Source organism: Gekko japonicus, unplaced genomic scaffold (genome assembly GCF_001447785.1).
Source record: "Gekko japonicus isolate JY-2015 unplaced genomic scaffold, Gekko_japonicus_V1.1 scaffold550, whole genome shotgun sequence".
In the NCBI taxonomy this organism is placed as follows: Eukaryota; Metazoa; Chordata; class Lepidosauria; order Squamata; family Gekkonidae; genus Gekko; species Gekko japonicus.
Genome location: NW_015167070.1, coordinates 858516 through 874242, shown reverse-complemented (window position 1 = coordinate 874242; position 15727 = coordinate 858516). Strand labels below are relative to the sequence as shown.

At 43.8% G+C, this 15727-nt stretch overlaps 1 protein-coding gene across 1 annotated transcript in view; it reads right to left on the bottom strand.

The window, feature by feature from the left end:
* The window catches only part of CPED1 (cadherin-like and PC-esterase domain containing 1), a 162581-nt gene that overhangs the window by 125855 nt on the left and 20999 nt on the right, over positions 1-15727 (bottom strand). Inside the window, exon 2 of the mRNA XM_015412691.1 lies at positions 2665-2842. Coding sequence (XP_015268177.1) covers positions 2665-2842 — 178 coding nt within the window. The remainder of the gene's footprint in view (positions 1-2664; positions 2843-15727) is intronic.

The window sequence follows — 15727 nt, the reverse complement described above, 5'->3', positions numbered from 1 at the left end:
GAGCCAAGTTTTCAAAATGGTGGCATCCTTTAGAGATGCTAACGCTTGTTGCAAAGAAGGATGGTATACGTTGTGTCTGGTATCAAAGTGGAACTTAGAAAACAAAACTGGAAGATGTGATGCTGCTCTTTGTCACGTATACCATCCTTCTTTGCAACTAGCACTGTAACTTTTCTTCACCTGTGTGTTCATTTGTAGCATCACTTTCTCTATTGGTTTATATACATTTCACTTATTAAATGCAGTAGGGAGCCCAACTGTGGTTTAAGGCTACAATCCAAGCTATAAAGAGCCGCCCTCAATTGAACTCAATGGGTCTTACGTTTTGGGAAACATATTGGAATCGTACTAGAACCTTTCTGTTGTTTACTGTTAAAACATAGCACTAGTCACTATAGATTAATAGTTCAATGTTTGTTTTACAAAACCACCTTCTTTATACCTGAAGTTCATCCAAACAATTTTCTTCTCTAAATATTGCCAGGAAATTAAAGAATTCTTGCCCTTCTCATCATTTTTCAAGAGCATGTCAATAGTATGTCAAGCACATCACTCATAGAATTAGGAGATACCACAAGAACTGTCCAGTGCAGCAACCTGTAGTCATAGAATTTCTCAGAGTTATTTATACACAGAAGCATTTTTGTTGCATCCAGTTTGAATGAAGGACCAGCTTGGGGGAGCTCTTAGAGCTCATCTGAGGCTTGAAATGCATTTGTTTTGTTTTTGCTTATTTTTAAAGAAAGAAGCTTTCTACATTGGTCCATGCTTTGGTCACATAAGCTCCCCTCACACCCCACCTGGTAGCAGAAATAGTACAAAATTACTAGCATCATGCAAGCCAGGGATATATGTTCCCCAAATAACAAACCAAGGATCATTGCAATGTTATTAGGAAGCAAGAGTTGCCTTTCATACATTCTGTTTAATGGCCCTTTAAGTTGTAACATTTCGTTTCAAAGCTTGACCTGAAGGAATTGGTGACAAAATTTGCTAAAGAAAAGGCATGCAAAATGAGATTCTGCTGTGCCTAAAATGGAAACATTAAAGAGACTTAAATTTGAGCATCGCAGTTAACAGGATTTTTCAAAATGCTTTGTGATTTTTGTTTTTCTGTCTGAGAGAGAAAATCAGAGATTGTATTACTTGTTCTCACAATAAAAAAAAAAGAAATTAGCAATTTCGAATTTTCTTCCTAAAATGCATTTATGTTTGAAAATTGGTGGGTCGGGGGGGGGGGGGGGGAGCACCAGAAGGTATCCTTGCCTAGTGTGCAAAAAAACCTGGGGCCAGCCTTGCCCAGGTCCATGGCTAGGAGGGTTCCCATGGGTTTCCAGACCCCCCTAAATATCTGTGGAGCCCCTTTCTAAATCCCACATGGCTCCGCCTCCATAGATAGTGATAATGGCCTGTGATGTCACTGGCTCCTCCCTATGATGTCACTGGGCCTCGGTTCTTTACGGGTCTTGCATAGCAATGCCTCTTGCCCAGCCCCAGCCCCCCCCCCCCGGGAAATTGGAAAGTCTACACCCCTGATGACAACCTTCTAAACCCATGGATTTACAAGCATAAAACTCTTAGGATGGTACTGTAGGTGTCAAATTCAATGCTGACTGGAAAAATTACTACTCATTTCAAATGTTAATGGATTATAATATAGGGCCCCTGCCACACGGGGGAAAAAAGAACGGCCAAAGTGCGGCTTTTTAGAGCCACACCAAAAGAGACATGCGGCGGCGGGATCAGATAGATCTCCTGAGCCGCCGCACAGTTCCTCCCCGGCACGATCAGATGCCGGGGGGAAAGCCACTGAAGGGAGAGCGAGGCAGCCGAACTGTGCATGTGTGCGCATGCACAGTTCAGCTGGGAGCCTCGATTGCTCCGGAAGACGGGCGCACCGGTGATCTCACGGCTGCACTTGCTGCACCGTTTCCGGTAAGTCCTGCTCTTTTGCAGGTTCTTTTTTGCAGCGGGTTTTCTGGCTGAAGGGACGGATCGGGGATGGGTGCGCACTGCTTCCCAGACGTTGCGGTTTGATCGCGCCCGTTTGCTGCGCCCCCGATCCATCCCTCTTCCGGGCCAAAACCTCCCATGCAACCGGGGCCTAGGTAAATTTTAAAATGTGTTGCATTTGGACTGAGAAAGGTTTGCCAACTCCCAGTTGGGAAATTCTGGGAAACTGAGGACAGAGCATAGGTGGGGCTGCGTTTGGGAAGGTGAGAGCGCCCACCCTCTGAAGCTGCCGTTTTCTCCAGGGGAACTGACCTTTGTCATCTGGAGATCAGATGTCATTCCAGAAGAATTCCAGGCCCCACCTGGAGGTTGGTAAGTAACCCTAGACTGAGGAAATTGTTAAAATATAAAATAAAAAAACAGTATGCAGCAACCCTAAGCCACATTGTTTCATAATAAGACATACACCAATGCAATTATAAACTCTGAAAATAATTTATTTACTATTCATTTAGAAAATGTGTGTGTTATCTCTCAAAAGCTGCTTGAGGCAGATCAAAAAGCAACCTGATAATAATTGAAGTATAGTTCTAAGCAGAGTTGCACCTTTTTAGGTCTATTGAAGTAAGTGGGTTTAGACAAGTGTAACTTTCTTTAGGATTGCACTATTATAAAAAACAACAACATCGCTATGGCATTGAGTTTTCTCACCCGGGTGGAGGTTTTTCTGTCCATTCAGTTTCCTGTCTTCAAGGACTGTAATTGAAAAGCTATGTTGTGTAAGGATGTGTCGATATAACTGAAGATCTTGTTTGCTGTCGGAAGATGGGATGTAAATTATCACGGTTTTTGCCTGACTTCTGTAGTACTTAGAAATGGCATCCTCAATCTAAAAGAGAAGAGACAAGATCATATTCCTTCAGAGAGTAGCTCTGTTGATCTGCAGAACAGTAGCAACGTAGAGACCAACAAAATTTTGGGGCTATAACCTTTTGAGAGTCAACACTAACTTAGTTAGATACAGGTCAGAACGGAGATCCCAGAGTCCTTATATCCCTGTCAGAAGGCGGGAAGGATACTGAAAAGAAGGGACTCAGGAGGCAAAGGTACAATGCACATTATAATCAGCTTGATTAGCACAGAGGCCAAATGCTTAGGGGCAGAAAATTAGCATCTATAGTGAGATATGAATCCTACATCCCTATTTGGCCCTGGAGGATCCATTGTTCAGAATTTGTAAATGAACTCAAGTTCAGCCATCTTGAGTTGTAATCTCCTCTTGAAGCTTCTCTGTTTGAGGACTTCCACTCTTAAATCAGCAATGGGATGTCCTGGAAGATTAAAACATTCTGCCACTGGTTTTTGAGTGTTGTGATTGTGTCCATTTATTTTTTTTGCATAAGGACTGACCTGTTTGTCTGATAGAGAGAGTGGAAAGACTCTGTTGACATTTGATGGCATATATAATGTTGGGAGATGAACAAGTGAATGAACTTGAGATGGTATGGCTGGTGTTGTTAGGTCTGGTGATTGTGTTGTCAGAGTGAAAATGGAGACAGGGCTGGCATCTTGGTTTTTTGCAGGCCCTGGTTCCAAAGGCCGTGTCCATGTTCAAAACTGCATGGTTGTGAGTGAGAAGTTGTTTAAAGTCAAGAAAAGAACAGTTTGTCTCCCAATTTCTGTGAGAGAGAGGAATATCATTTCCCAGCATAGATTATAGGTTGTTAATGATGTGTTTATCCAGTTTGAACTGACACCTGTATGTGACCAGAAGTAGTGTTCTACTGTTGTTTCGTGTGTGGGCCTGTCTTGTAGCAGGTTGTCCCTTTGTATCACTCTGGCTTTGTTGAGTACTGTAAGGGAATCCTATGGACCACTAGATATTATGCCTCCAAAATGTGTCCATATATTTGTCTGCAGTAGGTGGCTATTGCTGTTCTTGTTTTAAAAGATTTTGCAATGGAACAGTACTGACTTTCTGTGTCTATTTTGTGGAAATAGCAGAGTTGAGCCACTAGAGAAAAGTACTCTTCAACTGGAAAAAAAGAACCTGGGAAATTTCACTAGGTAATACCTTTACTATTTGGCTTATATGGACTCTGTACTAAACTAAAATTAATCTTCAGTGTTGTTAATATCTGAAATCCAATTTATTTCAATTTCAGTCCAATTACCACAATACACAGATCAAACATCATAAATTTCACAACAGAAGAAAAATACATTGACTTAACTGGTTTTAGTTGCACTCTGACTGCAATACGTAAACATTTTGTCCCTGATAATATTACTGCATTGTTATGATAATAAAAGAACTACTACATTTTCTTGCGCTTGCTCTCAGCCTCTGAAGTATGAAGGCTATTTCCTCCGGAGGAATCTGACCCACAGTTGCACAATCACAACTCCCTTTGAAGCTGTGGCCACAGCCCATCTGTGTGTGATCAGACGCAAATGTGGGCGAGTCAGATTTTTTTTTGTGCCGTTTGTTTCCTATGCAAGACGGAGCTCTTCCACCAGGCGTTTATGTAGGGGCCGCCGCCTTACCACCAACGGTGGAAGACCATCAAGATTGGGAGTGTCCTTGATACCATGGCGACAGGATGACATATGCGGCAGCAAGAGTAGCTGACTGATTTGGATGATCTTAAGGATGAACAACTTTGACCATCTTGGAAGAAAAAGCACTTTATTGTTAAATGCACCTTGTTGTTATTAGTATGTATTGGTTTTAATTTTATGATTTTATAGGATTGTATTGGTTTTATGTATGGGCTCATGCCCCTGTAAGCCGCCCTGAGCCCGCTTGCGGGGAGGGCGGGGTAAAAATGTTTAAATAAATAAATAAATATGCGCTTAAATGAGAAATTGGTGAACTGCACCTCCACACTGAGGGCTCCCTATGGAGTTTGCAATGATGTGCATACTGCAAAGGGGGAAAGAACAATGGTATAGAGTTGGGATGGCCTGATCAGACCATCCCAACGGCATGAGAGCACGCTGGAGCTATCAGACAGGGGAAAGCCCATCCATGGCCCATCGCAACCCATTTACTACCGGATTTCCCCGGTGTCCTTTAACTCCACTTCTGCAGCGGAGCTGAATGGGTTGCCGATGGCTGCGGGGCGCTTCCCAGATTTTGTCTGATCGCACCCTTTAAATCTGCCCGGCATTTGCAGCTATGTCGGGTCTAATTGTGTGTATGATCACAGCCTATATGTTGCATTTGGCAGAATATTCCATCTGAGAGACATTTGATCAATTATTGGTGGCGGAAGCACCATTAAGTTGTAGCTAACTTAAGGCAACCCCATACAGTTTTCAAGGCAAGAGACTAAGAGGTGGTTTGGCATTGCCTGACTCCTGGTAGGCCACAGTCAAACAGGCAGCTTATCCCACTGTTGCTGCAGCTCTAATTTGATCTAGATCTTTTTGTTTTGCTGTGGTTCGACCAGACAGCTCCCCTCTTAGCACTGACTCTGTGGTTGAGCATCCAGACTTTCGCTGGGTGGCAACCACCAGGTGTGCAATCAGCAAGTTTTCAAAGAAGTTCTGTGTTTGCACATGGACACAGGAACTTACTTGAATTCTTAGTTTTTCATGCATGTGCAGAAACACCAACTTAAATCACCCACCACTTCCAAAAAGACTGCCATAGGTATCTGCCCAGGGACTATTTGTACTAACATCAAACCTCAATAAAAATGCAAAATCACCTGGCTAGTGCTGTGACAGTTGCGGGATACCCCCCCCCCCACATTCACAGTCCCCAAAAAGAAATAAAGCACAGGAGCACCCACACGTTTGATAATATGTGTTGGTATTCATGCAGTTATGCACATATCACTGACAGAGTAGAAAAAATTGAAGGGATGGTTCACTTCCATGCTATCTTGATTGCATGGGAGATCGACCAGACATCCACAGATCCACAATAATGCCAGTAGGTTCAGCAAATACCAGACTTTCTGAGGGGTCAAGAAAGTCAGGGGTAAGGACAAGAGGCTGATGGCTGCAGGACAGGAGCCAGATGTTGCTGTCTGAATTAATGCTTTAAATCTGGAGGGGAGGAGTGATGACCACAGATCAGAGTGCCTGTCTGATCTCAGTCGTAGCAACCCTGACCTTCTTTGGTGGTCTACCAATTCACCAGGCCCAACCCTGCTCAGCTTTCGAGATTTTATGAGATTGGGCTAGCCTGAGCTAGCCAGGTTAAGGTGATCAATTATTGCATGTTTTGTTTTAAACAGATAGCTTCCATTTTTTCCTTCTTGGTTCCTGCATATCTAAAGCATACCTGATTCCAACCAGACAGACCATCAGCCCATGGGAAAAAGCAAAGTACAGGATGCAAAGAAGCCATAAGATTATGGCCTGAAATATTTTTAAAATAACTTCCAGTTTAGTGAAGAGTTCTAGATCAGAGCTGGGCCATGATTTTTGTGCACCATTTGAACATTAGGTGAGATTGTGCTATGCACAATTCTTTCTGTACATACAGCTGCTACTTTATAACAGGGCTTAACCCCTTTTAGTGATGTATGTTTCTGTTTTTGTGCATGCATACTGAAATCCTGATTTATCCGTGTATGTGTTCATGTGTACTGAAGCAGAAACATATGTATGTTACTCTATTCACACAGAATGGTGATTGTGTGTGTTGTGTGTATAAAGCAGATCAGCTTCTCCTAATGTTTGAATGCCCCCCATACAAAAAAACCCATAAACCAACTTTAGTTTTAGTAAAAGGTATTACATGGCTTTTGTTTTTGGATCTCACTATTTAAAGCATTATCAAAAATGTTTGGGGGAAAAAACAATGAAAACATCATTAGGACAGATACACAGCCTTTCTCTTTAAATTGCCCATAAATATACATTATTTCTACATCCACTAAAAAGGGAAGTTGAAAAAGTGAAAAAGTGGATAGACAAACTTCACATCTGCCAAGTTTATGGCTGGGATGCTTACAGGAATGATTATGTAAACAAGCCATTCTGGGTCTTCCAAGGGGTGTCTGCTAAAAGCAGAATGGCAGATGTTTCAATACAAACAAATGCCACTGAAAATGCTTCCAGTTGTTGATGAGTCTGGTAGCCAGCTATAAAGTGACTCCCATAGCAGTCTTTTCTGCAGTCTCAGGAAGTAGCCTTATGTTACACTTGGCTCAAGTGTGAGATTCTTTGCAGGAGGGAGACACATAGCTGAGCTAGATCTTTGATGAATAGCTAATAGCTCTCTGGTTTTAATACCGAACATCCATCTTTCCCTGGCTGCAGTCAATACAAGGGACACCTGTTAAAATATTTGCTTCGTATTTTATTCAATGTACTGAACAAACAAATAAGTCAAGAAGATCTGAAATATTCCAGCAATCAAGCACAAGAATGGGAGTAAATAGGAAGTGATCATCTCACAGGAGTTGTATTACACAGTCTTGTAATTCAACCTCTCCCTGTCCTTGTTGTATTTATATCCTAATAGTGAGAGAGGAAGTACTAGTTTACCTCAGAATACCCCTTCTTTCTATATTTATATAATTTACATTCTCCTCTGTCCTTTTTTACCCCTTTCATCCACTATCCTCTTCCTTAGTCTCCCTTCCCTACTACTATTATGCTCAATCAATCTTCAGGGTTACCAGGACTTCCTGCTAAGTTCCTCTTTTCCCGTGGATTTACTACTAGCAGTGCAGTGAACCGGAGCACACCCTCTACAACCTTACTTCAGGAGATGCAGCTGGATCAAAACTTTACAGGTATATGATGGGCCAGTGATGTAAGTGGTCCATGGTGGCCACTGCTAGCCATTCAGCAGGTCACATGGTACTGATCCTGCTGACTGGCTTCTTCTGCCTCCACAAGCAATACCTGTAATACTGGTGTGCCCTCCCCCAGTTGCTGTTCAGTGACTAAATCCTAATTCCAGCCACCCCTCCCTGTCTCCTGCTGCTTACCTTCCTCCTAAGAACATTATTTGTCATCCCCTCATGTCCTTCCAGTTAACTTGGTTAGTTTATTATCAATATCTTTAGCATATAGCTTAGTCTACACAATGCTTTACAGTCCTCATTCATCATCACTGCAGGCCATAGTGAGTGTGCAGAAGTTGGAGAGAGTACACAATGGTGGAGGTGCACTATCTGACAATGTTTGGTTCCAAAAGCTCATTCACCACTGCTCCCCAGTTGTCTCTAAGTACAATTTAAGGAGCTACCTTTACTAGGTCTGCGAAAAACCTGGAGGAATTCTGGTTATGAGGTGAGTTTAGGGGTAAGCGATCTACTATCCGTGAGCAGTGAATTTCTGTAGAAAATCTATCTCCATATTTGAATTTAAGCAAAGGCTGCAGGTGTTTCTGTAGACATATATTTCACACAGTTGGGTTTCATGGTCTTTAAGTTGTCTAAATAGACATATTTTTTAAAAACTGGTGGAGGGTAGACATGAAAGCTATGTCTGAAATCAAGACAGACATATTCATTCACAAAACATGGTCTGACAAAGCTTTATAAAATGCATGTGCACTACGAAATAAACTTCAAATTGGTCTTATGGGATTTGAAAAGAACAGCAGGGATTTGGTAGAACAGACTTGGGGGAAAAGATTACAGTAGTATGAGGAATATGTTTAGACTATGGAAGGCCGACATGTGACAAACAAAACCCTTGGCATTTTTCTAGATAAATTCATGTGCAGTGGGTTTGATGGAAAACTACAAGTTTTGTTAAGTGCTGTTATATTTCAATGGGAATGTAAATTTTGATTAAAAGCCCACTTTTAACAATTTTGCACCAATTCTATTTCTAATTTTAAAGGTACTGCATTGTTTAGGTTCATCATACTTCAGAGGCAGTTTTCTCTCCTGTGCTCCAACGCAACATGTAAGATCAAATAAAGGAGCATTCTGTTCCCATCTATGTCATGCGAAGATAGTCAGCAAAGGAACCAAATTATTATTTTTTAAGTACCCATAGGTACACTTTTATTATTTTTTTTAATCTACAACAAACAAATCTACATACTACAAACAGACACTCTACTACACATAATGTATATACCAAGAGTGCAGTTACATTATATGCTTATATGCAATTACTTAATAGAAACGCTATATCAAATACTTTCCATTCTTCTATCTTCTGTGTTCTCAAGTCCATTGCGCTATCCTTGCCTAATCTTCTATTACATTTGCATTATACCAATCATAAAACTTTTTCCATGTTTTTTGAAATGTCCACTCTTTACTTAATCTCATTTCTAGAGTCAGTTTATCATTTTCTGCTGTTTCAAAAAGTTTATTCACAAACTCCTGTTTCGTTGGTATCACCATAGTTTTCCAATATTTGGCATATAAGATTCTTGCAGCTGTCATCATATAAACAGTCAAATACCTATTCTCTTTTTCATAATCCTTTGGAAATATATTCAACAGCAAGACCTCTGGAGTAAATGGAATCTTTGCTCTTAGTATCTTCTCCATCAAACTATGGACCCATTTCCAAAACTTTTTAGTAACATCACATAGCCACCAGATATGGTAAAATGTACCCCTTTTACTCTTACATTTCCAACATTGATCAGAACAGTTAATATTTTGCTTAGCCAGTCTTTCAGGTGTAACTTACCATCTATAAAACATCTTGTACATATTCTCTATATGTTATAGCATTAGTCATTTTAATATTTTTCTCCCAAATCTGCCCCCAATTTTCAAGATTTATAGTATGCCCTACAGAGGAACCAAATTAGACAGTTTAGTGACTAGTCCATAATTATCACATTTCCTTTTTCCAGAAACTTGCCAAAGCCTAACCATCCTTCAGAAGTCTTGCAAAATCTTTTGTTTTAGGCTGGCTTTTGAAATCCTCAATCTTTCTATTTCTCTAATTACAGAAATATGTTGTTGCATATTATAAAATGACTGACAGCAGTACCTGCATACTTTCATGCTCTCCCCTTCTTTTTTGAGAACCTATGAGAAGTTCCACGGGCCCTAATTTTCCTAGGTTGGTTCTCTTTGGACGAAGGTGCACTGAAAATGTACAGCATTTTGTAATATTTGCTTTATTTGCAAATATGCAAGCAAAGCACAGTTGGGGGCAGAGTCTTATATATTCCACAGGGACATTCCTAGAGGATAGCAAATCTGCTACTCCATTGCAAAACAACAAGAGAACAACTTTTGAAATTGGCTAAATGAAATGCTTCTTTGGTTTAAAAAAAAAAAAAGTTCCAGTACTTAGACATAAGGTCAGGGGTCTTTTGGGGCAGGAGCGCGCTGGAGCGCTGCTCCAGCAGCCCAGGAGCTGACGCAAATGGTGGCAGCGGCAAGCCCCAACCCCAGCTCCCTACGCCAAAGCGCCGGGGCCGGGGGGAGGTGCGGAGAGCCCCGCAGCTGGGTCCCCGGGGCCTGCACCAAAGCACTGGGGCTGGGGGGAGGTGCGGAGAGCCCCGTGGCCGGGTCCCCTGGGCCCACACAGAAGCGCTGGGGCCGGGGGAGGCGCGGAGAGCCCCGTGGCCGGGTCCCCTGGGCCCACACAGAAGCGCTAGGGCCGGGAGGAGGCATGGAGAGCCCCGCAACCGGGTTTCCCGGGCCCACACTGAAGTGCTGGGGCCAGGGGGAGGTGCGGAGAGCCCTGCAGCCAGGTCCCCTGAGTAAGGGATCCATGGGGGTGGGGGTGGCGGGGGCTTGATGGGTTCTTTCCCTCCTTCTTCCCTTCTCTCTTTCTTTCTTTCCCGCCTTCTTCTCTTCTCTTTTTTCCTCCTTTCCTCCTTCTTCCCTTCTCTCTCTTTCTTTTCATCCTTCTTTCCTTCTTTCTTTCCCTCTTTCCTTCTCTCTTTTAAACCTCTCTTTCCTTCCTTCTTTCCTTCTCTCTGCTCTCTCTCTTTCCTTGCCTCTTTCCTCCTTCTGTGGCCCAACTCTAGTGAGAAGCCTCTCTTCGCTCCCCCCCCCCGCAGGCCAGCTGGGGAAGGGAAGGGGAGGCTTTTGAAGATGCCCCCCTTTGCTTCCCCTTCTGACATCATTTCTGATGATGTCAGGGGGCATGGCATATGCTAATAGCCTAGTAGTTCATTAGCATACTGTATGCTAATGAGCTCCTGCAGCTCTTTTTCTACGAAAAGACCCCTGCATAAGGTTGCACAGATTAAGAACATAAGAGAAGCCAATGTTGGATCAGGCCAAAGGCCCATCCAGTCCAACCCTCTGTATCACACAGTGGCCAGAAATACCAGTGCCATCAGGAGGTCCACCAGTGGGGCCCGGACATTAGAAGCCCTCCCACTGTTGACCCCCCCCCCAAGCACCAAGATGACAGAGCATCACTTGCCCCAGAGCCCCTAGCTATACCTTGTGGCTAATAGCCACTGATGGACCTCTGCTCCATATGCTTATCTAATTCCCTTTTGAAGCCGTCCATGCTTGCAGCCGCCGCCACTTCCTGTGGCAGTGAATTCCATGTGTTAATCACTCTTTGGGTGAAGAAGTACTTCCTTTTATCCATTCTAACCCGACCGCTCAGCAATTTCATTCCCAGCCATTCCCCCTTCCCTCTGCAGATCCCCACTGGACTGTTCCTGAGGGCCAACTCTCTCATTCTCTTGATGAGGATCAAGTAGGGTTGCCAGCCTCCAAGTGGGGCATGGAGATCTCCCACTTTTACAACTGATCTCCAAAGGGGAGAGATCAATTCTCCTGGAGAAAATAGCTGCTTTGAAGGATGGACTCTATGGCATTGTACCCTGCTGAGGCTCCTCCCCTCCTCAAACCCCACCCTCTCCCAGATCCACCCCTAAAGTCTCCAGGTATTTTTAAACCCAGATCTGGCAACCCTAGGACCAAGACTTGAGGGACCACTAGTACCACTAGTAGCGTCACACATTAAAAAAAGTCCTGGCTCAATGGCTCCAATCACCGAAGGAGCAAAACATCACTGAGCAGGAACACTTTTAAAAGTTGCTCCTCTGATAACAATTGCCAGGGCCCATCCCCTGGATGATGAGCAGGAGGGAGAATGTTATTTTTGCAACCTCCGGGTGAAGCCAGGAAAATTCCTGAAATTACAACTGATTTCCAGGTGACAGATGTCAGTTCCCTTGGAGAAAATGGCTGCTTTAGAGGGTGGACTCTATGGTATTAGACTTGGTTCCAGTTCCTCCACTCCCGAAATTCCACCCTCCCCAGGCTCCAGCCCAAAATCTCCAGGAATTTCCCAACCCGGAGTTGGCTACCCTAAAAGCCTTAAGCTTGTTTGCAGAGAGCTGCTAATTTCTTTGCAGGCCCAAGGCATCAAGCATTTAGCAGGGCAGGAGGAATCACTGCAGAGCATAGAGGAGATGAAGAAGGGGCTCTGCACATCTTTTGGCAAATACTTTGGACAATTTTGTACTTTACTGTGCAATTAAGACTGCAGTTAGCATGTAGTGAACCACTCCTTGCCTCACACACAGTCTTTTTATTTAGCTCTTTATACCCTGCTTTTCTTACAAATGGGGACCCAAAGCAGCTTACAACATCATTCTCCTCTCTTCCATTTATCTTCACAACAACCCTGTGAGGGAAGTTAGGCCCAAGATCCCCCATTGAGTTTCCATGGTAGAGGAGGGACTCAGACCTGGGTCTCTCAGATCCTAATCTGACATTCTAACCGTTACTCCATGCTTCACCTTCCCCAAAGGTCAATTACAGTTCTCTGTTGGCAATTCTCCAAATCTATAATCTATTTGCCTGTCTCTTCAGACCTCTTTGGCATCTCTCACATAGCAACTCTATCAATTCTGGCATGGGGAAAATAGCTTTACTTCTCCTCTGTGATTTCTGGAACACACCAAACCCCTGCACACAGGAAGTGTTTGTCAGGAGATTAAATGAGCATGTTCATAACATAAATATCCTTCCAATGGTGAGAGAAATGTTTTACAGTTTTTGTCTGAAAGAGGAAAGCAAAACCATCTACATATATAAAAGAAAGTCCTCTCACCATAAAATCAATGCCCAGGCCAAACCCCTGGAACTAGAAACACGAAATTGGGGGAGAACACTCCTACCATGATGTAGATGCTCCCTAAGAAGGGATTTTTTGAAAGTTGTCCCCTAAGGGTGTCAAAAGGGGTAAAATGTGCTTTCCCCATTGCTTCCTATGTGGCTGCCAGGCTGCTGTCTCCTTGCACTCCCCACTCTCTGTTTGGTCAGCTGCAGAGCTCAGTGTTCTGAGCTTTAAAAAATCAGTTACAGGAGACTTCAGAGAGCGAATGACAGCTGAGGAAATCAGGAATGGCCAACCACCTGGGAGGTGCAGCAATGCTGCTGGCCCAGCCTCCCCGATGGTTTCAAACACACTCCCCCCCCAACTCCTACACCTGACATACAGCTGTCTGTTAGGTGCAGCAGTGAGTGCAGGATGCTTAAAGCCATCAGGGAGCCTGCCCCAGCAGTAACACCTTAGCAATCCTGGTGGCCCAGCCATCACAATGCCTTGCAATACCCTGTCCCCTCCCCTCCTACACTGGACAGGCAGCTGCCTGTCAGGTGTAGGAGAGAGGGGTGGGATGCTTACAACTGTCAGGGAGGCTTGCTCAGCAGGATTGTCTTAGCGCTGCTGCTGGCCCAGACTCCCTGATACCTTTAAATACACTCCCCCCAACACCAGACAGGTGAGTGCCTGTTAGGTGTAGAAGCAGGGCCAGGGTACTTTAATCCATCAGGGAGGCCGCCCAAGCAGAAACACCTTAGCAATGCTGCTGGGCCAGCTTCCCCAATGGCTTTAGACACACTCCTACCCACCCCTCCTCCACCTGACAGGCAGTTGTCTGCCAGATGCAGGAGCAGAGCATTAAAAGCCATCAGGGAGGCTGCCCAAGCAGCATCGCCATAGCAGTCCTGCTGGCACAACCTCCTGGATGTCTTCAGACATGCTACCCCTCCTACACCTGACAAACAACTGCCTATCAAGGGTTGGAAGGGGTGTGGAGCCCTTAAAGCTGTCAGGGAAGCTTGCTCAGCAGAATTGTCTTAGTGCTGCTGCTTGTCCAGCCTCCCCAATGCTTTTAAACACAACCCCCCCTTACACCAGACAGGTGGGTGTTTGTCAGGTGTAGGAGCAGGGACAGGGTACTTTAATGCTGCTGCAGAACCTCAACCCACTCAAACTCTGCAGTGGCACCAGACTGCAAGTGAAGGCCCTGCAAAGGAACATCACTGAGGCCACACTGCTCATCGACAGTGCTCAGGAAGAGTTGGTGTTCATACCATGCATACCACTCATACCATCAGAAAACCCCTTGAAGAGGCCGCAGTTCCCCCTCGAGGCCTGCTTTGCTATAACCATCAATAAGTCCCAAGGCCAGACACTGAAGGAGGCAGGAGTTGACTTAACAGAGGACTGCTTCTTAAATGTTGCCTGCTCCAGAGTGAGCTCACCAAGCAGCCTGGCGATCCTAGCACCTGAGGGCAGAACCACCAGTGTGGTCTACAGAGAGGCCCTTCAGTAAAGGGGGGGAAAGTATGTATGTCTCACTTCATTTTTGACACTACTATCTTCTCCATTAGAATACCTACAACAAACGTTACATTTCAAATTTCACATCATCAGTATTATAACTGGATTTCTGAAACTTAAATACCGTATCAAAGCACAGGTATCAGGCTAGTTACTATATAAATATCCGTATGCCTGAGGAAGAACTTTATGAGCTTAAAAGCTGCCACCACTGAAAGTCCAATAGCTTTGCATTGTGGGGTCAGAAAAAAATGTTGACAGAGTGAATACTTTCTAATAAAATGACATAACTGGAACATGTCCAATCTGAGCAGTTATTTTCCATCATGGACAGAGATAACAATTAAAAATAGCTCCGAAAATATCATGTTGTTTTTGGAAAACAGCAAAATACAGGATCCTGCCTTTCATTTCAAAGCATCCAGACAGAAAATAGTTGTATTGGATTCTTCTGATTCTAGAAAAGATTGATCAAAACATTTCGTTATTTCTTCCCAAAATGCTTTAAAATGCAGGTGATTTGAAATTTGTTCCAAAGGTGATTTGCTCCAAAGGGTTCACTTGGGCTATTGGGCATCCATGTTTCCTACACTTAGATAGCAATCCTAAGTAGGTCAATTTTCAAAAAAGCTCCATTTTATGCAATGTGGTTACTCCCAGGAAAGTGTTCATAGGATCACAGCCATACTAACATAACAAATGTGTTTTGACAAGGCAATAAAGACTTTGGCTTCTTTAATGGAAACATTATTTTCCTTTGAAATACAGGGGCCCTTGGTTTTTAGAATGAGGTCTGATGCCAATAGCAGTTGCCACATACAAATTAAGATTAAACTTTTTGCTAAGTATGCGGTTAGTGGAATCTGGTGGTTGGATTTAGCCTGGGAACACTGCCCAAGCATGGGAAGGAAGGGTGCTTTTCCAGGGGCCAAGGAGTCTAGATTACAAGGCCATGTGCAATAGCATGAGGGACAGGGGAGACCAAGGTACAGTTTTTACTAGCCCAGGAGCATTGAGGAGGCAGGGACCATCGAGATTTGGGAAATTTCTAGATCATCACCTGATGCCAGTTTTCACCCCTATTTTGTTCTATCATTTTGCTCTATCAAGCAACAGCAGGAGCCCAGAGGCCAAGGCTAGCCCAGAATAATGATGCTTGGGAAACCTGAATTCCAACACCAGGGATTTTTCAGGTCTACATTCTGTGTAGTGCCTACAATGTAGGCCAATGATCCCCAATGTGCCCAGTGCATCTTCTGCAAAACACCATGTC